The 23,799-nt window shown below is 38.7% G+C and overlaps 1 protein-coding gene across 2 annotated transcripts in view; it reads left to right on the forward strand.

Annotated features, from left to right (window-relative positions):
* ARHGAP8 (Rho GTPase activating protein 8) overlaps positions 1-19,052 on the forward strand; it is a 74,912-nt gene extending 55,860 nt beyond the window's left edge. For both annotated transcript variants that reach the window (XM_072346018.1, XM_072346026.1), the window contains exons 10-13: positions 7,205-7,282; positions 7,935-8,063; positions 11,259-11,362; positions 18,603-19,052. In XM_072346018.1, the coding sequence (XP_072202119.1) occupies positions 7,205-7,282; positions 7,935-8,063; positions 11,259-11,362; positions 18,603-18,800 (509 nt within the window). In that variant the 3' untranslated portion in view covers positions 18,801-19,052. The remainder of the gene's footprint in view (positions 1-7,204; positions 7,283-7,934; positions 8,064-11,258; positions 11,363-18,602) is intronic.
* Positions 19,053-23,799: the final 4,747 nt, after the last annotated feature.

Consider the following 23,799-nt stretch of genomic DNA (forward strand, 5'->3'; position numbering starts at 1 on the left):
GTTAGGCCTTAAAGGCAAGATAGGTTTAAAAGAGCTCATCTGTGAGTAGATCTTCATAGTAACCAGCAAACCAGAAAAGTTTCTTTCCTGCTCAACCTCTTAAAAACTTGCTTGTCTGTCTAGTTTAGGTTTGGCCTGAGCTTACACTAAATAAGATTTTTGTGTACTACCCGATCTCTACTGTGCCTTGAGAAATTACCTTGCTTAATGAAATATTCACTCTCTTGTCAGAACAGTTCATAAGTGTTCATAACCTGGTGTCATTCCTTTGGTGGATATAATCTTCATGCTTTGCCCACAGGTCCTTTTCTCAGACAAACCCAGTTTATGTCACATGGCAGTCATATTTTCTGTGGCTAATATGTCTCCACATGTCCTCAGCAACCTACTTAGTTCTGAAATGTGTTGCTGATGGGAGCTGTCTCTTCTAACTGGCTGTTTTTGTAAGCAGGGATGTAAGTAATAATGTGCTGTGGAGGCTGCACCTTTACATGACCATAATGCTTGGATATGAGAGTGGCTGCAGCCACTGGTGCTGCCTGCAGCATCCTGGCAGGACAGAGGGGACTCACAGGACAGAGGGGACTCACAGCCAAGTGCATTGGGGGCTGTAGGGCTCAGATGTGTGTTTTTCCTCTATGCTTAGTTAGGTGTCTCACCACTTCCTTTCATGCCCTTTACTTATGTATCTTTTTGTTCTAGTGATGTAGTTAACTTACTCTTTATTTAAACGTATCATGAGATATTAAAAGCTTGGTGGAGCGTGAGTGTTGGTTTGGTGTCTTGTTTAGAACAATGTTAATGCAATTCACTATATTCTCTTAGTTCTTAAACTGTGCCACAGTTTGAAGGGACTAACTGATACACAGTAAAAGTGAAGATGCATGGCAAAACCCATATTCTGTGAGTAAGCACCCCTACATCTGGAGGTCACAGAGCAGTTTTTAAAGGAATTTTTGATTTGTTATAAAGGTGGGTGCAACCTGTACTGTTCTGACCTTTATGAAGATATTAAATAGATTACAAAGGGCAGAAATATTCCTAAAGCCTATCTGAAGTGGTAATACACTGCCATTTTTACTGACTTAATACATATTACCAGTTTAAAATGTAAAGATAGGATTATTATTTCCAATGCAAGCTTGCAGAGGTGCAAACTCTGTCCTTGTTTGTGTTCTAAACAATTTCAAACCAAAACTAACCACTAAAATTTGCTAATGTTTATGTTCTCAAGAGTAGGCAAATAAGGAAATGGCTACAGAAAATTGCACAGAAACATAAGAGACCATTTGAGATGAGCAGCAGCTTGGAAGTAATGGAATAGACCAATAAAGTCATGGTGAAGAAATTTCTCTGCAAAATTATAGAAACAAAATAGATAACTGTCCCCTAAAGGAAAGTAATATCACAATAGTGATACATTATTGTGACACATTACTGAGTCTTTCTCTCTTACCTGATCTCTTTCGTCTACTGCTAATGTTTTGCAGCACAAACATTCTGTTCCGTGTTCTCTGATAGTACCACAGGAGAGTCCTGGGTGATGACAAAGACTCCCAAATGCAATGGTAATAACTGTGCTGTAGAAGTTTAATAATGAAGTAGTAAATGTCCTGTAGTATGATTATGGTGGCAAATAAAGCTGTCCATCATCTGTTAGACAGCAAAAGCAGTGATAAACAGCAATTAATCTTTCCTCCCTTTTCTCTTCATGAAACACAACAAATCTTACTGATGGACAAAATTTTGGTTCAGTTTTTTAATGTAAATGAATGCGTCCTAATGGTGAGTCAGAATGGGTAGAGATGGGTGGTTATACATTCTGAACATGTTTGGATTGCTGCAACTTAGCAAGCTTACCTCCTGGCCTCCACTTCTTGTAATCAATCAAATATCTTTAAAAAATGCAACACTAGGAAAGCTTGACATAGGTCACATAAACATTTCCGAGTTCTTAGCCCTTTCAGTTTTGATGAGAGAGTCTTTACCTAGGGATCATGGAGATGATATACATCTCGAGACCAGTTCATGTGTCATCAAATAAAAATGAACCATGTAATAAGCATTTTGTGTTTTCGATGCTCAAACATTGTAAATAAATTATGTTCAGAGGTGCCAAGTGTAAACTGAGAATATTCATTCATAAATCCAAAGGCTGGACTGTGCTGTTCAAAACTGCAAGGACGCAAACACACTTTGGATTCTTGGAAGTATGTACTGTACTAAATCCTTGCTGCTACAGCTGTGCCATAGGGCTGGAACTGTACTTTCTCTTTCCCTCTATCCTTGAGTTTCTGTACCATCTTGCAGTGCAAATCATTTACAAGCTGCAGACGTCATGATCACTTGCTCCATATTTGTTGCTTAGTGTACAGGGAGACTGTGTAACCCACTATGAGACTGTGATGTATTCTAACTTTAAAAAACATATATCCCAAATTTATCTTAAACATAAAAATTCTTAATTCCTACCACTTTAGACAACTAAGAGATTACAGTGAATGTGGACAGTTAAAATATGATATATATTAGTCAGCCTGTGTGGTAGAAGTAAATTAGTTCTGATTTTTAAATGGGATTCTTATTAGAATTGGGTGATGTGGAAGCAGAAGCCTGAATCTGTGACTAATTCCAAATCAGGATGGACTCTTTCTGAAACTTGGCAGGACCAACAATTGGAAGAAACATTTCCAAACTCAGTTTTCAATAGAAAGAATTCAGATGCTCATTCATTGCTGTTTCCCTTGTGAAAGCAGATGAATTAACAAAGAATTTTGATGCCAGATGATTGAAAGAAAAAGAATGCAATTTTCACATCTCTCTTTCTTTGACAAGTTTTCAGCGATGTGTCAGCATGAGCTGCTTTAATTTATCTGTTTTGATTTTCTGTGTTTTTCCTTTGGAACAACTGATTGGAGAGGCAGAAGGGGGTTAAGTATTTTTAGCAACAGTTTATTAATTCAGAGTGTGACACAATTGTGTCACTGCACTGTAAAATTTTGTCTACTATGGTAAAACCCATCTTATTTCAGTGTGGAATGAAGTGCCTGTCTGTTTTCATTTATGATTACTGACATTTAAATAATTACTCAGTTAAGTTCTCAATCTCGGAATCACTTTTCATTGAATACAGATAGCTTCTTCTCTAGTCATATTATTATGGTTTTCTCTCTAGCATTTAATATTTAAAATACAATTTTACTCACTTTCGTCCAGAGTATTTAGGGCAGGGTAGCAAAATTCCACTAATCTCTTTATCTGTCTGTCCACCTATCTGTCCATCTATTTATCTGTTTTTATGCACAAGGGACATGGAGCAGTTTGTGTTATCTCAATAGCAGTTCTGCAGCATTGATGGAATATTTGACTGATGTGCAGCTGCATGTTTATCAGAACTACTATTAACGCCAGTCATCAGCTAGCAGTGGTCTGGCAAGCACTGTTAGTCTGATTGTTAGTCTGATTTTTGTATTCTCTATGGTACTGGTTACTCATGCTTTTAGCTGCACAGTAGTTCAACTTGTACACAAGTATATATATATATATTATTTCGACTGAAATGAAGAGGTAGCTGATATGAATTGGGCTGTAAATAGAATTTGACTGAAGAATTCTACTAACATAATATTGAGTCATCTATGTCAAAACACATTCCTGAAAGGATAAAAAAGTGTGTCTTAAAGTGCAATGACCAGGATTGTCTTCAGTCAATTTTGTTTCCTAATCCTTTAATGCTGGTGGCTCTGACATGAATATTGTCTGCAAAAAAGAAGACAAAGTGATTAATTCCACTTTACTGGGGGCACCTGGTACTAAACCGTGTTTAATTATGGTAGTACCATGAGCTGATTTTTCCCTGCTATTGGCTGAACAGGAGGAGCTGAAGCCAGGGTTGGCAAATGTATGTCCTAGTTGTGTGTCAGGCTGAGTACTTACCCTGCACAACTGAATCACTGATAAAAGGCTTCAGCTCCCTTTACCCTTTCCCATCCCTTATTAGGAGACTGCAGTTGGGGGCATATGCTAATATACTTTGGATTAGATGATGTGGGAAATGCTGTGCAACACTGTCATTCAAATGCCAGGCCCTTTCCAAAGTGCAGAAAGCACTGAGAGCCAATAACAGGCTTGCAGTCTTCTTAAAAAGGAATCCCACTCAGTCCATATGTATCACAAAGTAAGAAAAAAATAATTGCAGAAGGCCTTTCTACACAAGCTCATTGTTTTCCACCTTCAGTAGCATTATTGCAGATGACTCATATCTCTGTTTACTAGGGGGCTGAGGGTATTACCTGTGACTTATTAAAAAATCACTGTAATACATTATTTTCTGTTTTAAGCATTTTTATATGAGAAAAAAACCTGTAGCAAGTAGTAGTTTTTTTACTTGAGAAAGTGCATCTTTATTTACCTCTAACAATTGTTGCTCTTACTTACATTTAATTAGTCATGTCACTTGAATAGGTTGTATATGTAGATATCCACAAATGTAAGCAGTAGAAATACCTGCATTGGTATTTAGTTGTTACCACCTGTGGCAAAACAAATTACAGCATATTGATCCGGTTTCAGCTGTTCTGGAAATTTAATTCTGAAATTACCACAAATTTCACTCGTATCCTACATTTCTGCAAATGAGGAAATAGTTGTTTTCTCCTCCCAAAGACTTCCAAACAACATATCCAGCAAGATCTTGCTGTTATGTGCCATTACAGTAACACTGATGGGATGCAGGACCAGACAAGTACAGCTGCTGTCTGCACTAGAGATTCATGTCTTTAATTAGACTCTTGAAAGTACAGCCAATAAAGGAATACACTTGTTAAAAATGGATATTTATTACACTTTAGTTTATACAGCGAGACTAACATCAGATTAAAGCATTAACTATTAAACCAATTCCTGGCAAACCAAATTGTAAGCATTTATAATGTCCATCTTCTGAAAGACAGGCTTCTACAGAAAACCTGCAGTCCACTTACAGCCAACATAAAATTCTACTTTGTAAGAAAATACTTTCTAAGAAAATTATTACATTTTTTGTTTGCTGAGGGCAATGTCTTGACAAGCTAGCTGTTCAGAGCTGCCACTTACAAAGCCGTGCCTTTAGACAGGTTGCTCTATAAATCTAATGGAACAGTTTTACTGCAGTGATATCATTTGTAGTAACTTTATTCAATTGAATATGATCTTGTGGAGAGTTAAACAATCATTCAAATAGATCACAATCACCATCCATTAGGTTCCTTCAGTAAGCACACACATACCCTTCCTCATGTAGTATAAGATTTCAGACACCTTCCAGATTTGAAGGCATGAGCTAAAGTTTTAATATTTAAACTGGAGTTTAAGAGGGAACATACATCTTCAGAAAAAAAAAAAAATAATAAGGTGCCATATTAAGTTCCAGATAAACTTCTAATTCTAGTGAATGGGGCACTTTTAAGTAGACCTAGGGTTTCTTTGCAAAAGTATCAGAAACCTGTTCAAAAATTTACTTCAGTAGTACATTATCAATCCTTTTAGTATACTGAACTGAATTCATATGAACAGTGCTTAATGCCCTTCTATCAGGAGGAGGTTGATTAAGGAATTTTGCATTTATTAGTTTTTGTGTACAAAATATACTTTTCTATGCAACTTGGGTGAATTTACAAGAATGACAGTATCTAGAAATAGAAGGAGGGGGAATGGCCTCAAGTTTTGCCAGGTAAGATTCAGGTTGGATGTTAGGAAATACTGCTTCACTGAAAGAGTGGTCTGGCTCTGGAACAGGCTGCCCAAGGTGGGTGGTGGAGTCACCAATTCTGGAGGTGTTCAAGAAACATTTAGATGTTGTACTGAGAAATATGGTTAATAAGAAATATCAGTGATATGTGAATGGTTTGACTGGATGATCTTAGAGGTCTTTTCCAACCTTGGTGATACTGATTCTGTCCTAGTATGTTGGTGCATGTTAGTGCATGATTCCAGATTTTTCTCAAACACCATAACAACTCCTGATGATGCAAATAGATGTGCACATAATTCAGTTGAGATACACAAGCATAACTTTTAGTCTGACTACTTAGCTGCTGAAAGATTAGCATGAAAAAATAATGAAGTCAATCATCTGCTCTTCCACATTCATGTAAAGAAAACAAACGACAGACTCTTCAAGTCAGTGGGTGGTCTGCCACCCTTCTCAAAAAGACTGCTATTTTTGCTATGCTTTGTCAGAAAGCCTAATATTTTAGATGACTGTGTTTCCAGTGGGAATCTCAAATTGAAACTACGTGTGAACCAAATTGTATTTCCTACTAAGTGGAAGGAGCAATACAAACCAGAGAGGGAGGCAAAGAAGGAAAGGATGATTTTAACAAACTCAAAAGCAAGAAGTACTGCATGTCTCAAAAAAGTAAAACTCCTTGTCCCAACACTGTTTTGCATTATGAATTGAATAACTTACTTTGAAAGCTATTATTCAATTTCAGTACTTGATTGTAAGTGGTTTACTGATATTTTTCGTCTGCAGCTGAAAGCAGATTTCAGTTAGTCAAAGACATGAAAGGAGTATTTCAGAAATGCCTAGAAAGACTAGAATTGCGTATTTCAAAATACCATGGGCAGGGAGTCTCTGAAGTCCCATTGATTTCCAGAGAGAGGTAGAAGAAGCAGTGGTCTGCTCTGAAGTACCTTAAAAGTGGGGAGACCAATATCCCTCCATTGGTAAGGACTCTTTAATCCAAAGATGATGTAAAGCATCCCCTAGCTTACATCTTGTCTCACCCACTGACAGTAGTAGGAACTCAGGAAATTCTTGCAAATACTCTCTTTAGCTTACTAAAGGCTTTAAAGGTGCTCAAATTAGAACAGCAGAACAGCAAGTGTGGCTGTTTGTAGATAAATCAACTGAGGGTGAGGTACGTAAGCAGCCTGGAGAATCCTAATATTCGTTTCTGTGTCAGGAGGCACAATTGAAAACTACTTTTAAAGAAAAAAAATATAATTGATGTGACACATAAAATACTTATGGAAAGGTGGTAGTACTTCTATGAGTGGCATTAAAGAAAATGCTTTAGGCACTGCTACAATATTTTGTACAGTTACTGTACCAAGCGGGTTTGTTCCCAAACCTTCTTCCTCTGCTCTGTTTTCAACTGAATCTGTGAAGTAAAACAAGAGTGACATCTGTGACTGATGGGACGTTAACTGTGTTTTTCAGGACTACAAGTAGAGGGCCTCTTCAGAAGGTCAGCCAGCATCCAGACTATCAAAGATGTTCAGAAGCTCTACAATCAGGGTAAGATACCATTATAAAAGTTGCCACAGGTTAATAATCGCATGAGGGCTTTATTGATCTTGTCTCAAATGATGAAGCAGAGATGTTAGGTATTTTTTTTTAATAATTAGTTAACGATAAAGTCATTTGAAACCTAAAATACCATAATAAGAACACTAGAATGGAAGCTCAAAAGATAGCTTAAAGCTTACTGAATAGCGAGTCATCAACTGATGTCAGAGTTTGCAAAACCTGTAGCAACTGAAGAATGTTGAGGTTTGAGTCAGAAATGGTCTGGCTTCTCAGACATTTGTGTTACCTCTGTGCATTTTGAGAATGCCAAGTATCATGCCTTTGTGTCACTTTGCCTCTGGTGTTCTTCCATGGCTATGGCAAAGGAGTAGAATTTTACATAATAATTTATGAAATGTAATGAAGTCATTTTGAAAGTCAGTGACTTCCCCATGAAGTAATTTTATGGTATGCGTTTATGGAGAGGGTCACTTACAGCAAGATTAATAAAGCACTGAAAAATATGAAGAGAAAATTGTAGGAGTTAGCAGCTTATGGAAAGCCAGTGAGTATCTACTTGTGGTGTGAAAAAGCTTTTGTACAGTAGTTTATAGAATAAGTAAAACATCTGATTGAACACACTTTTTTTCCCTCCTTTTAGGCAAGCCTGTAAATTTTGATGACTACCATGATATTCATATTCCTGCTGTTATCCTAAAGACTTTCCTTAGGGAACTTCCTCAGCCATTGCTCACCTTCGAGTGCTATGATTCTATTGTTGGAATTACCAGTGAGTATCAATCCATTTCTAGGAAAATTCATACAGCTAATTACACTGAACCTTACTAATTCACTGTTGTTTGCTACCCATGGCTCAGTTGTGCGTATAAAACTGTATTAGAGCCTTCACTGCAGTGATTAATAGACAACAACATCACCTTTACTAGTACAAGGTGGGACTACACCCAGAAGAGGTGCACAAAGTATCTTGTCAAGGAGTTTGAAACTTCCGGGTCAGAATTTCTGCTGTTTTGCTGAGTATCATGAAGGCTCAGAAAGCTGACATGTAGCTCCATACTGGATATACAAGGCACCTAGCACCTTCACTGTTCTTTTTTGGGGTTTGGCTTAACCTTCAGTACAAAAGTACAAACACATATTGTTAGAGAATGCTTTTGTTGATGTTACAGACTCTATTATAACTATGGTAAATAAGTTGTTATCTTCTCTATCATTCTTCTTGTATTCTCTGTATTTACACTGCCTGATACCCTGATACCAGTGTTCACTCTCATTGTTTTTTCACTCTGTGCATTCGCAGGGATGTAAGAACAAATAGTCCTGTGACTAGCAAAGCTAGTGAAGCCTGGATTTGCACAGATTTCCACCCCAAACATGAACTTTCCTTTGTCTTCTCTAATGCTTAGCAAGAACTGATGTCACACTGCAGCATTTTTTTCATGGTCAGGGCATTTTTATGACCTGCTCTCTCTACCCAGTTACCTAATTCCACAAAATGCTTAGGCATGTAATAGACATTGATCTACTCCTCTCTCAAATCTGATCTAATTGTACCAACAGTTTAAATGTTGGTGCATACCAGCAGATGGATGACAGATAGCACAATAGCAGAAGTCTATCCTCTATAGGAAAGCAACTTGAAAAATCAGTCCTTTGGACACTGCTCTCCTCTCTTTTTTTTGTCAATCAATTCTCCCTGCTGGCAGGGTGGGGAGAATAAAAATCTGCTTTTACACACACACACACAAAAGTTCCTGTTCTGAAATTACTTTTGTTACAACTTTTGTGGGTCAGAGCTGTGAACCCTGCAGTAAATTGGAAAGATCTTTTCTCAAAGTCCAAGTTGCTCAAACAAGAAATGTCCAAAGTTTTTATGAATATTATTGCCATTTTGAATACTACTTTGTCATATAGGAATTACATACTTAAATATGCAGTGATTAGAAGTTTGGTAACTATCTGCAAGAATTAAAAGATAACCTAATGCATTCTGGATTTGGGACTCCCAACCTCTTGTCAAATATAGCTCAAATTACCCTGAAGGCTAAAGAGTTATGGCAGGCAAAATCAGGCGCATTTGCACATATGAAGTATTTTGTCAAAATTCATTAAAATCAAAGATTTGTCTATCTACAGAGTAGCTATCTCAGCATGTTTAAAAAAACAACAATAACAAACAAGTCTCTTCACAGGTTGGTTGTAGAAACTGAGGGAATAAGGATAGTCATTTGGAAGTATGTAAAGAATAGATGAAGTTTGGAAAAGCAATAGTGGAATGAGAATTTTTATTGAATTAATCTTCTGTCCTTCTCTACTCTAAGTTACCTTTTGCTAGATCTAACTGAAGAAAGAAAACATCTGAAAGGAATCTGAGAATGATGCATTGTCCTAGTAACGCTGAGATTTTTTGCATAGAAAAGCATCTATGAAGCTTTCAGTCCATGTTATTTTTGTTTATTGGTGTGTTAAATGTTGGCAAAGTATGTTTTTGAAAGATGCAGTTAAAGAGAATTTCCCTTTGGGCTTTTTTGTTAGGTAGTGTTTTGTCCACTATCATTTCTTGATACTATGGTGACATCCTACTTTTTAAAGATGCTAAGCCTGAGAGACATTCTGGACTACAGCAAAGTTATATTCTCTGTGAATACAGTGCAGAAGGGAGCTTTGAAGAGGTGTGAACGCAGGCAGCTGTGTTGGGTTGATTTGAAATTTCTCATTCTGACTTCTGGAAAGCAGCGTGTGATGTATCTCTTATATCTCTTAACCTGCAAACCCAGGCATACACTACTGCTGCTCTACAATACTTTGAAATTATTGTGAAGATTTTCTCTTCAGTGTCTCACCTGAAGCATTCTTACAAGAGTTATTGACAGGAGCTTGGAAATAAATTAGCCAAGTGACTGACAAAAATAAAAGAATAGAAATTCGAAGCTCATAGTTTTCAAAGAACTTCTTATAGGGCTGTGAATGCTGCTAATGAGTTCCTTTGCCCAGTATTGCTGCACTTCCTGAATTATTTACCCTGCAGAAGGCTGACAAGAAAATTCTTGTGACTCACATTTTTTGTCTTACTGGAACTGATAGCTCTGCAGTAGTAAAAATATCAACACAGCTCACCAGGGCATAGCTTCATGTATTTAAATCAGAGCTTAAGGGACCTTCTAACATGCTGGAATTTTGTGCCCACAGACATACTTATATGAATCTCTAGCTACGTCAGGAAGAGAGAGAAAAATGGAACAAATGGAGAAAAAACATTAGCACAAATGAGCTGGTTAGGTCAGATTTGTAATCATGAGTCCTTTTCCCAGCTAGGTGTTAAACTTCCAGTACTAACATTATTAAAATATTCCAACAAAAATAACAATAATTTAAAAAATCGTTTGGAACAACGTTCAAAATGTATTGCAGTGCTAGCTTAATTCTCACCCAGACTGTCTCAGTGAGTCTGGGGACTGGTTCCAGTTCTGCCCACCTGTAGAAATGTGTTAATGAATCTGCTTTGGCTCATCTATAGAAAATTCTTACTCACCCAAACATCCAACTCATTAATCTTTGAGAAAGAAGAGTGTCCTGCAGCATCACAGAAGTGTGTTTGAAGTTAGTAGAGTGACAGAAGAGAGCTTTGCAGGACTGAGTCTCAGCAAGAATAAAATCAAAGTATAAAAGTAGAGATCCGGACACAAAGCATGAAGAGATAACAGGATTCAAAACAAGACCTTGTCTATTTCACTGAGTGGGGAAGTATTCTGGAAGTTATGTATGAGAATACTAAATATGATAGGCTTATTCTAAGAGACAGCCCAATCTTCAGTCATGGGGATGGACATTGATAAAGGTGATTTTTGTGGTCAGTTATACAGACAAATAGCTGAAGTAATTCCAGCTGATGTAAATAAGGTGTTATTTCTTGGTAATAATTTGATGCTTTTGGGTTAAATTAAGACTGACTTTGATATTGCAGGTGTGGAGAGCTGCTTACGAGTAACCCGATGTAAACAAATCATTCAAGGACTTCCTGAACACAATTATGTTGTTCTGAAATATCTGATATGCTTTCTCCATATGGTGAGTACGTAGGAAAAAAAAATCCAAAAGTAGAGCCAATCATTTCTTTAAATCTAATCCAGCTTGGTGTTAAACAGTGGTCTTAGCCATACAGACACCATGAAATTCTTTACATGTAAGAAGTGCTACTGTGTGAATGTAAGTGAAACTGCCTTCTCTGGAATGTTTAAAAGTCCGCTCTCCTCCATTACCCATTCACTGATGTATGTTTTAGGGACATTTTTTTCCTATTTTGGAGTGGAAGAATATTAAAATAGTAGTTGTGTAACTTTCAGTGCCGCAGACAAAGTACATAAAATGATTTTTTCCTAAACTTTAAATTTTGGCACCTAAAACATTAAGTATGTATTTGTGTCACTTTAGAGAATTATAAAAAAATATTGGCGACATTTAGGAAAGTAATCAGCAAAATATTTTATATTTTACTTTAAAAACATTTTCCTGTTTAAAATAGCCTTTAATTCTGTAACTTAGTACGTTCTCAAAAAATATTTCATCGTGTCCTTTAGCAGCATTTTGGAGTACTTCAGAATAAATGAACTATTTTTTAACTTGTTTTTCATATTCCAACAAGTGTGGGAGTTTGGGGAACCTCAATTATAGTCATTCTGCAGTCAACCTAATAACATCCTGTTGTTGCCAGTTTACGTGCAGAAAAAGACAGTAATAGGAGTGTAATTTTTCCTCCCTCCCACCTAATTCAATGTATTGCCATTTTCAGATTGCATTTTTCAAGCCCAGGTGCCTAAAATTGAGAATTCTGATATAGCTAATGTCTAAATAAAAGGATCTAGCTTTCAGAAGACTGAAGAGCCCTCCAGAGTAATGACAGATATGGAGTGACATTTGTTTTCCCCCTCATTAATTGTTATTGGGTTACAACTATGTTTGCACATATTCTAGCCATTAGCGTATTTCAGAAAGAAGGATTTATTCATTTATTTATTTATTTTTGTACTGAAACATTACAGAAAATCAAGAACAAAGGAAGCACATTGATACGACCCTTGCACAGACAGCACTTGCAAGGTTGTTGTAATACCTACATGTTCATTTACTGTTCCTTAGCTGAACTCTATTGCTGTTAAGAAAATCCTAGTGTCATTTGCTATTATTTTAGCAATTGATATATCTCCTCAGTATTGTGTAAGTGACTTTGTTCCAGTAATAGATGGACCATCTTGATGCACTTCTTAAGAGCTGAGCACTTGAGATGTTAATGAGGTGTGCAAAAGTACGACATAGTGTTTTCTGTAATTGGGCAACAGAACATAGCATTATTTTTGAGTGTTCCTTGTTATATAAGGCAACATGTCAAATTGATGTTAGTGCTCAGCTCTGCAATTTTTGCTGATCCATAGCTTTTCTTCTTTAATGTCTTGGGGAATATTTGCATGTGGAAAGGTCAAGGGAATGTGAAGCAATCTTGAAGCTAGAGATTTCTATTCACTGCAGATTAGTGCACTGCACAAGCTGACACAATTCAAATGTAGACTGCTCTACCACTAATCCTAGTTCTTACCTGCAAGTATCAACCTTCTTACATACATGAGCCAATTTAATTCTTCCATGAGATCAACCGTGAGTAGTGCTAGAGGTACTTGTGGTGATTTCATGAAGTGGAATGAATTGTAATCACTGGATGTAGGCTTTGAATACTGTAAGCTTGATACAGGCTTGTGGAAGAAGGAAAAAAACAACAACATATTTTCTCTGCAGTCTCAGCCCCCCCAGCTGAATGAAATGACTCCTTTTACTCCAAGGGCACTACAGCAAGAGAGTGCAACGTCTACAGAAGTAAAAGACTTGCATTTCAAAAATAGGTCCACACTTCTCAACCTTAGACTGGCAGTTATTTTGCAAGTAATGAGCCCAGTATGCTGTGAAAGGTCTGTGCTGTCTCCACTTTGCAGTGCATGTGGCTGCTAGATAGGGATCTGCAGCTCCAACATGAACTGAGGTCTGTAGGCAAAATCAGACAACTAGAAGTGAGGGGCAGAACAGCTCATATATTCCCCATCTCTATACTTAGACACTTCCTTCTTTACTGTATCTTTCTATCCTTTTATTCCTGCCTGATGAAGAATAATTGTGGCTGACTTGCCTCAAGCAGCTATTGTGAAACTCTGCCAAATTCAGAATGTCAATCTGGAGCAACCAGAAAAAAAAAAAAATAAAGAAACAAGATTTTGTGGCCTGTGAGCTACATTTCAGATCTGAAACTGAAGCACCATGGTTAAAGCTAAGTACAAGCTGGAGGAGGGAGTGGGGGAAAGAAAAAAAAGCTCAGAATTGCTTTGAATTAGTGTTGTATTGCTTGTCCAATTTAAAAGTGTAATTAGCACCAGTAAAGCTTGGAGATGGCTGGGGAATGGGTCACTTTGGGACAGATTAGATGACTAAGCCTGATGAAGCAGACACAAGCAGTTGGCACCTCTGCACAGTTAGAAGTGAGTTGGGGATAGAAACTTGTATTTCCAGTACGTTTTGGGGGATATTAAATATCTAGTAATTTTCTTCTGAAAATGTTTTTTGGGGTTGCGTTGATGATTGTGAGTACGAAGTTTAAAAGGTGATGATGTCCTTATAATTTTAAAATGTATAGTAACTGGATGTTCCTGCCTTCTATCATTTCGCCATTTAAGTTTATTATGTAAAATAGTGGCAGACTAGTCTCCCTCCAGCAGTGTCCATGAGGGTGCTTGAATTAATCTATGTTGAATCCAAAAACTGATACAGTTTTGCTTCAGGAAGCTGACTCTGTGCATGATGGACAGGTATTTTTACATTTGTTGATGTGGCAGAAATCTTCAGTGTTTACTTTCAAGTATTAGCGTAGGAATTTGCAGATTTTATCTGAAGGCTAGGAAAAAGATTTCTAAATGTCTTATTTTCAGTATAAGCTGTAACTACTTAATGATTTTTCTATACATGTCGTAGTTAAAGAGAACAACAGGCTGGAACTGTGTAGGTCTTTCTCGTCACACTTTTCTTTGATGTTCAGATGTCTCCTTCAAAGACAAAATGTAGATCCTTAGAGAATTGTCTTCTATTAGCTTATGAAATTGATAGAGCAAGCATATTCTCACTTGAAATGGCGACAGTAATTTTTTGATGGAATCAAAGAAAGAGCCTGGGGGGTTAATCTAAATGTTAAATATATCGTTTGTATTTCTTAGAGCATGTCTGTGGACTATGAGCTACTTAGAAGAGACCAAAAAGTGCTGATCTTGGATGGTCTTGTGTGGGAAGAAAATACTAACTACTTATGATAGTGCTGTCAATGGAGTGGGTATGACTGTGATGTTTGAGAAAGAAATATAGCATTGGAGTGCTCGAGGAGTTGAAGTAACTTGAAGTCAGATCCCTTCAGGGAGGGGCAAACCATTACCATTGTTATGAACAGGTGATGAGAGTCTAGAGGGCAACTCTGCTGAAAGGGATCTGGTTGTCAGTAAGTTGAACATGAGTCAACAGCATGTCCTGACAGCCAAAAGGGCCAACTGTACCTTGTGGTGCATCAGTCACAGCACTACTAGCTGGTCAAGCTCTACTCTGCTCTGCGCTGATGTGGCCTCGCCTCAAGCACTGTGTGGAGTTTTGGGCACAACAATACAAGAAGGGCATCGAACTATTACAGGATGTCCAAAGATGGTGGAGGGCTTACTGGGTAAGATGTATGAGGAGTGGCTAAGGTCTCTTGTTTTCTCCAGCCTTGAAAAGAGGAGGCTGAGGGGAGGCCTCATAGTGGCCTACAGCTTTCTTAGGAGAGAGGGAGTGGAGGGAAAGACTGATCTCTTCGAATCATCAAACCATGGAATTGCTTAGGTTGGAAGGAACCTTAGAGATCTTCTAGTTCCAGCCACCACCATGGACAGGGTTTCCAGCCACTAGATTAAACTGTGCAGGGCCCCATCCAACCTGACCTTGAATGCCCCTATGGATGGGGTATCAATGACTTCTTTGGGCAACCTGTTCCATTGCCTCAATAGCCTCTGTGCAAATAATTTCTTCCTAACATCCAATGTAATTTTCCCCTCTTTTAGTTTAAAGCCATTCCTGCTCATCCTATAATTATTGGACTATGTGAAAATTTGGTCTCTCTCTCCTGCTTATAAGCTCCCTTGAAATATTCGGGGATTGCAAAGAAGTCTTCTTCAATCTGAACAAGTCCAGCTCCCTGAATCTTTCTTCATAGGAGAGGTGCTCCAGACCTGTTGACAGTGACAGGACCTGAGGGAAAAGCATGGAGATGCAACAGGATATGATCAGTTTGCATATTAAGAAGTCTACTAGAGTTGTTGATGGGACAGGCTCCTCAGGGCAGTGGTCATTGCCACAGTCTGACAGAATTCAAGAAGCATTTGGATTGTGTTCTCGGTACAGGGTTTGAATTTTTGTGTGGTCCTACGTGGAGCTAAGAGCTGGAATTGATTATCCTTGTGAATCCTTTCCAACTCAGAATTTATATCACTCTTTGAAATGGCTTCTTTGCTTGCAGTTCTTGTTGAGACAGCAAGATTATTGTGGAGAGAGAGTAGTTTTCAGTTGCACTCTTTTTCTCTAATCTGCTGAGGAAAGGTTTGTACTGCAATTTGGAATAGAACAACATGCAGTGTCTTCCTTGAATTCCTGAGTGTCAGGCTAATTGATGGCTCACAGACAAGACAGTGTAGCTCTGCCTCAGATATAATCACTGTTTCATTTTATGTTATGTATTTTCACTCTCAGGGGAGAGGCTGTGTCATGGGTATTTTTGTTGATTGTTTCAACATTGTCTGCCTCCTTGAAATGTTCATGAAGTGATATTGAACTGAAAGAGGTGGTTTCATCTTGGGGTTAGAAACATTCTTTGTGACAGCTGACTGAGAATTAAAAAAAAACAAACAAAAAACACAACACTAGTTCTATCAGCAAGATGCAGTGCTGTTGCTTTGGACTGAGGAACTGGCATTTGAAGGAAGCAGCTAGTTTGTGCTGAATGTGTTTCAGCTAGCACACCAAGACAGTGCCTGCGCATAGCTGGCAGGATAGTGTGCCAGGGAACACCCCTATAAACCAGGGGAAACACTACTGCAACTTGCCTTATCTATACCTAAAGTACCTCCCCTAGGGTATACAGCAGATGTGTTTGCTTTTATGCTATAAAAAACACCAATGTGAGGGGCTGCAGCAGAGATCTCACATTATTTTTGAGACTTCCTAGTGAAAGAAATGCCAAAAATAATTTCTAAGTCATAGAGGCTGCTTAGCAGAACATTACCCTCTATGGATGTAGACACTTGACCTTAGGGCCAAAACACATTCTTAACCTTATCGCATTTAGCTCTATTCAAAGGCCATTTTCATCAGGATTACACTTATGTCTGTGTCTCCTTTTTAACAGAATGATGATCGTTGTTCTAATTATTTTCCCTTTTCAGTTACTTTGGTAGCAGTTTAGTGTTTGCTACATTGCTGTAGTACAATGAACTCTTCTTAGAGCTGATCTCATCTGAAGCATATTAAATGAATGAAAGTAGCTTGCTGGGTTTTTTTTCTATATAGTTAAATAGCGTGTTGAGAGCACTATGTGAAGGTCAGCAAGCTCTATGAGGTTCATACTTGAGAGAGAATGATGTAGGTTTTGCATAAGGTCACAGAGCAGGCATCTCTGTTTAATCTGATGACCCTTATTCTCACATTGTGAACTCAGTCCTCTGAAAAGGTGATTATAGCAACAGTATGTCCTTATTAAAACTCCCTTCCTTTACCCATCCCTGCTTCGTGACCTTAAAATCAATTGAATCTTTTCATATTTGTAGTGCTGTGGTATCTCTAACGGTCTAGGTGGTTAAGGCAAAGATTGGAAGGAAAAATAATACCTCTCACTGAAAAAAAATAACGTGGTTAGGAAGAAAACGCTAATCTTTTGGCATTTATGTGTTTCTTCATGTCTCCTAAGGAAAAAAAAAAAGCATCCTCCATGCATATCTAAGGGATTTGATATTCCCTCATGGCTGACCAAGCAGGCTTCTTGCTAGGTAGAATTCTGAGCAGCTGGAGACAGAGGGAAACAAAACCTGTGTTACAGAGTAGAGGGAAATTGTATATATCTGCTTACACGATTGTAGCATTCATTAGATTTTTCCTCTTGTGCCATCGGACTTTCCATAATGCTACTAAGCTTTCTCTTTGGGAGACACTATGGAAAAGCCAGAAATGGAGAGATTCTGAGAAGCACAGTATTTTTCATTCCTGTTGTAAATTACTCCAAATTGTAGTTCACAGGAATATTTAACTGATACTTCCCCATTCTATTCTAGGATGTCAACTTCAGAGCAACCTGTACATCAGAGATTAGACCGCATTACAGTTACAGACCATATTCTTACTGATGATGAGCAACTGCAGCCGTCAGCCTGGGAAGAACTGGCTGAATTACTAATGTCATAGAAACATGGAGTAGCTTAGACCTTAGAGGAAAGGCCCTTAAAGGTCGTCTTGTTGCAACTCTTCTGCTATGGGCAGGTTTGCCAGCCACTAGATCAGGCTGCCCAGGATCCCATCTAATCTGGTCTCGAATGCCTCCAGAGATGGGGCAACCACATTTAACCACTCTGGATAACCTGTTCCAGCACCTCACCACCCTCTGAGTAAAAAAATTCTTACTAACCTAATTGCACATTCACAGATATATTTAGGACACATCGCTCAGGTAGAGAGCAAAGTTCAGTGCTGCATGTCTTCTCTACAATTCATTTTCACTTCCATTGCATCAGGGGAGCTAGGGGGATGTGGAAGCGTACTTGGAAGTGAAAGTCATGCATCAGTGGGAAAAAAAAAAAAACAAACTTCTAAATCTTTGCAAACAATTTCAGAATTCTGGAGTTTTTTTCTGTAAAGGACATAGCACAAGCAGATGGAATAGATGTTTCTGCTATCCTTCCTTGCCCTCCAGCAGAAAAAACAACAAATTCCATATAGAAAACCCAACACAATTAATTTTCCTAGCATAAGGAAGCAGTGCAGGCTTTTTGCTTGACTTGACATCTTTTATTGTACTTGAGGGATATAGACCCTGGTGGCCCCATTACCTCTCAGCTGCGTGGTCAGTCCTCAGGCAGTTAAGAAGCCAGTGATGTACATGTGGTTAGCGTCTATGCTCATCACTGGCTTATTCTTGATATGCTCAGGTCTTCTGTCTCTTGGTCACAGGGTCTGTGCCTACAATATAATAGTTTATGTTTTTATTTTTCAGGTGTCACAGGAGAGCATATATAACAGAATGACAGCATCCAGCCTGGCCTGTGTCTTTGGCTTGAATTTGATCTGGCCATCTAAAGGAACAGCCTCTCTGAGTGCTCTGGTGCCTCTGAATCTCTTCACTGAACTACTAATTGATTTCTACATGAATATATTCAACTCCCGAACAGTGCCTGGTGAGATTTTACCTTAATGCTCCCAGAAAGGGAAATGAAGTTTGGCTGCCTGAAGGAAAGGTCTGAGCATCTCAACTGCCAGAGCAGTTCCTGCAAAAGACATTTTCAATCCTATACCTTTCCAAGTACCAAAGATGGTGAGGGAAGTACTCTGTTGCATATATTCTCCTCTCCTAAGAGAACACGTACAGGTTAAATATGATAGGTTAAAGTGAAACCCCTCATTAAACTTCAGCAGTTCTAATACATTAAAAAACAAAACAAAACAACACAATTGTGGCAGTAGGTGATGCTGTTATTTGTTTAAGGATCTGAACACCTCACTATATGATGTTATTTACTGGGACCATGCAAAACTAAGTTCTGGACCACTCCTGACTGTACAGTTCTTTATTATTAATATTATTACTTGAATACATGTTTGTTAGAGATTTCTGTAATAAGTTAATAAAGATTGAATTGATTTTTAAGATGCCAACATTTCTAGAACTATTTTTCCCTATATTTAAGTGCCCTGTTTTATGCAGAAGAGTACTCTCAATGTTTAGGCTGCATGCTTTTGCAGTTTAAGTTAATAGAAATTTGTTCTTCAAATTGATTTCTCTGCAGAGCATTAACAACAGCAACTTGGCTAACATACCTAATGCCATTTGAACGCCTTTAAAGTCTACTCTTAGTCTCAATGTGAATAATTAGCTGACAAAAAGGCTGTGTTTCCTTTCTAACTGTGCTATTGATATTGCTTGTATTTGATGAACTCTAAAGCACTACCCTTTCATCGTTTAACTCTGATTAGTAGTGGGTTGGTGTAATGAAGTTATCATCGTATTTTCCTGCAAAGCAAAAGCGAATTAACCAATGGTATGAGAAAGGTAATCAGTATTTTCCCTAAGGTTCAGATCTTCCTGCTCCTGTACAGAACCACAGAAATAGAGGGACTTCAATAAAGCTAATCATCTCTGGAGAACAATTTAGCCACCCTCTTTTCTGCAAGCACAAAGCCTCTTTTTGTCCTGAAAATTCTAGTTGCTAGCTGAGGGTTTGGCCATCCTTTCAACAGTTAAGGGGTTCCTCCCTATGTAACAAATGCAACCAGACCTTATTTTGCTGCATGAAGATTATTTGTTCTTCTCAGGAATTTGGGCAAATAACCAAGCATTCAGAAGGCTGTGGCCTGCCGGATCTGCCAGGCCTTCTTTTGCCCAGTAGATGTCATCTATTAGCATTAGACAGTTACTAAAATTTGAAAGATACTGAGGCTTTAGGGCAAGTCATATTAGGGCCAAATCTCACATTATAGTTGTGTATTTTCCCCATGTCCTCAAGTGCTCTTAAAGGCAGTTTTTTGGGTTTTGAATATCTGTGAGTAATAACCGCTTATGATGACTCTATTTAAATCTAAAACACTGCGTAATACAAGAATAATTAACACGTATTCATGTCTGTTGCATTTCAGCCAAAGGATATTGCAAAGGACAGAACTGTCTTGAGTTTTTTATCTCAGCTACTCTCGGTTTTATACCTGAGTTATCAGTGACAGCATCATAGCTTGTATTATGGAAAACAGATACAGTTCTGCTTGGTGCTGTGCAATGGCTTGGCAGCGCAGCTCTGTGAGCAAGCAGTGTGTTCTTACTGAGGAGGAATTCTGCCTTGAGCCATTGGCTGAAGCTAAGGATCATCAAAACTTGAGCATTTTCCCTTTCTCTGTCCTTGGTAAAAATACCTATGTGCAACACAGCTTTGCTGTCTGTAAAAGTAGGAAAAACTTGGCATTAGAAAACTGCTTTGGGATAAAATGCTGACAAGCATTATAAAATTATTATTTTCCGCTTCCCATGTTCTATTCCAAAATTCCAGCAATATCAAATGTCATTTTGAATGTAGTAGTCTTCAAGTTGTGCTGCAATATGTGAATGTGTGTACTGGATAGTTCTAACATACCCTGTGGTATGAAATACTGAGGTCCTGGAAGCCAGCTTTGCCTGGTGGGAAAGGCGGGTGCACCTGATAGACAATTATCCAATTTACCCTAGGCAGGGAAAGAGCAGGTACTGAGACTATGAGCAGTGAGCATCCTTACAGAAAATATGCCTGCCTGCAGACACACTGCAGAACCAGAGTCACCCCCTGGGTATTGGCCATGAACTCCAAACTGTAAGTCTTCCTTTGGGCACTTTGTAAACAATCATTTCCTAGTGATTTATAGTTCCTCTCGTTTACCAAACGAATAGCAAAACAGCGATTTCTCCTTTTTAAGGTTGCTTCTTTCTTTAAAGAACAGATAACATCTGTTATCCCTTGGTGAAGATAAATTGATGCTGCTCAGGAAAAATAGAGACCATAGTTCTGGTTGCCTCTAGCACTGGTGGAGCAAAGTAGAGCCAGGGGACTGGGTGCTCCCACTCCCCATCACCTTCTTGCTTCCCTGGAAGGCAGCAGTGAGAAGCAGTGAGTATGGCAGTGGCTTCTACCCTCACCTTTTCCTGACAGCTTGTCCATCACAGAGGAGGAACTTTTCCAAATCAAGTACCAAACCCTCCCAATGGGGTCCCAACTCCATCCCTCCAAGCCTAAAGGAAATGGCAATATCCTACATCTGCTGCAGAAGCTCCCCATCTCCATCCTGAGAGCCAGATGTAACTACAACATTAAATCAGCTCTCATGAATTATTCAGCAGGGTTTGGAGTGAATTTCATGTTAGAGAAATGTATGTTTCAAATTTCCTGACTCTAAGAGGAGTCCTGGAGGTGTCCCCCGCAGTTACTTTGATAACAGTTTCTCTTTACAAATGATAATTGCACGATTCGAGGTTTTGTACCGTGTGGCCTTGTGAATTCTTCTCTCATATCAAAGAACAATTTTCGGATCATTTCCATAGCAAAAAGGAAGTGATTATGGAGATAATCTGTTGGAAACACACATGCTGGATTTCAGCTTAAAACAATAAAATGCAGTCATGGAATGAGAAATCGAGTGTTACCAAGCTGACAATATACAGAGAATAAATTGCCAAAGCATTTTAGTTTACTGAGCTGTTAGGAGCTGAAAATTGGTCCCAAGATTAGTCTGATTATCACGGTGCCTCTAGCAATGAGCACTGAAGGGGGAAGGATGTACTTTTCTATCCTGAATCTATAAAGAAGTGTAGCAAGATTGAACAATATGTCATTAAGCAAGGGTGTCCTTGCAGATCTTAGCAAAAAATTCGGTACGTAAATATCCTTTACATGTGTGCAAATGATCTGCAAGTGCATTCTGCACTCTGTGAGCATCAGAGAACCTCTCGGAGCCTTGCAGCCTGGAACATACTCATCCAGTCATTATGATATTGATAACTGACAAGCCTGGTATTTTGTTGAAGTCAAATCTGTGCTTAATTAAGGAGTCCAGTTGAACTTACAGTGGGATTGAAGGTGTAATCATCCCCCTTTATTGCCTGAATAGTTTGTCTTCATTACCATGGCAGATGCACCATTTTTCAAATGGCAACAGGGGTGCTGGAGGGAGGAATCAGAGTTACCTATGATTTCTTAAATCAGAAGCTCATGTTTAGTGGAAGATCTATAGGAACCTCACATTCCCATCCTTACTCTATTCATTTCCGAATATTTTTACCCATAAAACAGAAGTCAGAAGCCAATGCATCTGCCTCGATGTAGGCACATCTCCATTGAAGATGTGACTGTGAGATGTGTGAGAGTCACGTGTCCAATTACACGTGTGGCTGGCAGATGAAAGTTGGCATTTTGCCTTTCCCACTGGAGTAATACTCACTGTCACCATCAGAGTGGTTTGATTTCTGTCTTTATCCGTGCACACGCAGGAAAACTGCTTCAGTTTATTGCACCTAATTTATCAAAGAATCCCAATGTCTTTCAGCATCATCTAAGAACAGTAGGGGATCAGAAAGTGTGGGACGCCACAAATGTTTCCTTCTTGCTCTCAAGCTGGAAAGCCTGCGAAAGCACTCCATTAACCAGGGAGATTTCTTTGTTCTTTGGTGGCTTCAGCAGTTAATTGTCCTGGAGACGAAGAGCTAAACTTCCAAATACAGCCAGAAAATATAACCTTTTCCATAATGGTCCTGTTGGCATTTCCCAGAACTGTCACATTGTGGAAAGAGCTGTGGTTGGCCTCTCAGAGGTGGAGATGCACAAACCCATGGTGGAAACGGCACGTAAATCCTCCTACTCCTAACTCAGATCTGTTGTCTTTAGCATTGTGAAAGCCACGGTAACTGCACATGGAAAGATGGTAGCCCTGCTACCTACAGAAAGGCAGTTTTTCTTCCAATTCTTATTTTTTGTGCATTGCTACTTTCCATCACCATCTCTTTTGGGATGGCATCACTTGGCTATGCGCAGTGTTGCAGTCACTGTTCAGAAGCAAGGAGGGAGCTCTCTGGAGCCAGTAGAGATGGCACACACAGTTGAGTGAGCATTAAAGGTAAGTACTTTTGTGATCCTGATTTCTCCGTGTTGTAATCATCTTATGGAAACTGCCCTAATGACTGTTGGTCTGCCTGCTCAGAGCATGAGTCATAGGGTGAGGATTTGTACCTACAGTTTAGAGCATCTAGGTCTGCTACCTGACCTGAATGCTTAGGTGGCAAAGCTGCTTCCTCTGCCAAAGGGAAGTGTACCCCTCAGAAACAGAGCCCATGTGCCAACCAGTTGGTTTTCTTCTGCTTCAAACCTCAGACTGACTCATTTTGAGCTACTGTTAGCCCAGACACCAACATCAACCTTCTCAAAGCTAATTAGAAATCGGGATTTCTGGCCTTTTGGTTTTCCTTTCTATTACATGGATTGAATTCTCCAATGATGACTTTTTCACCTCCCTGTTTAATCATCCAGGAAAGCACTTTACAGCCTGTAACTCTTTTGCCATGAAAATTATCCACTTAATTAATGAGACAATAAAAAGCAATTGTAAAACACACCAACCAGCATCATCTTTAATCTCTGAACTAAATGTCTGTGGCACTCATGTAAGAGTCTTTAGGGGGTGGT

The sequence above is a fragment of the Excalfactoria chinensis genome, chromosome 1 (assembly GCF_039878825.1).
Source record: "Excalfactoria chinensis isolate bCotChi1 chromosome 1, bCotChi1.hap2, whole genome shotgun sequence".
NCBI classification, from domain to species: Eukaryota; Metazoa; Chordata; class Aves; order Galliformes; family Phasianidae; genus Excalfactoria; species Excalfactoria chinensis.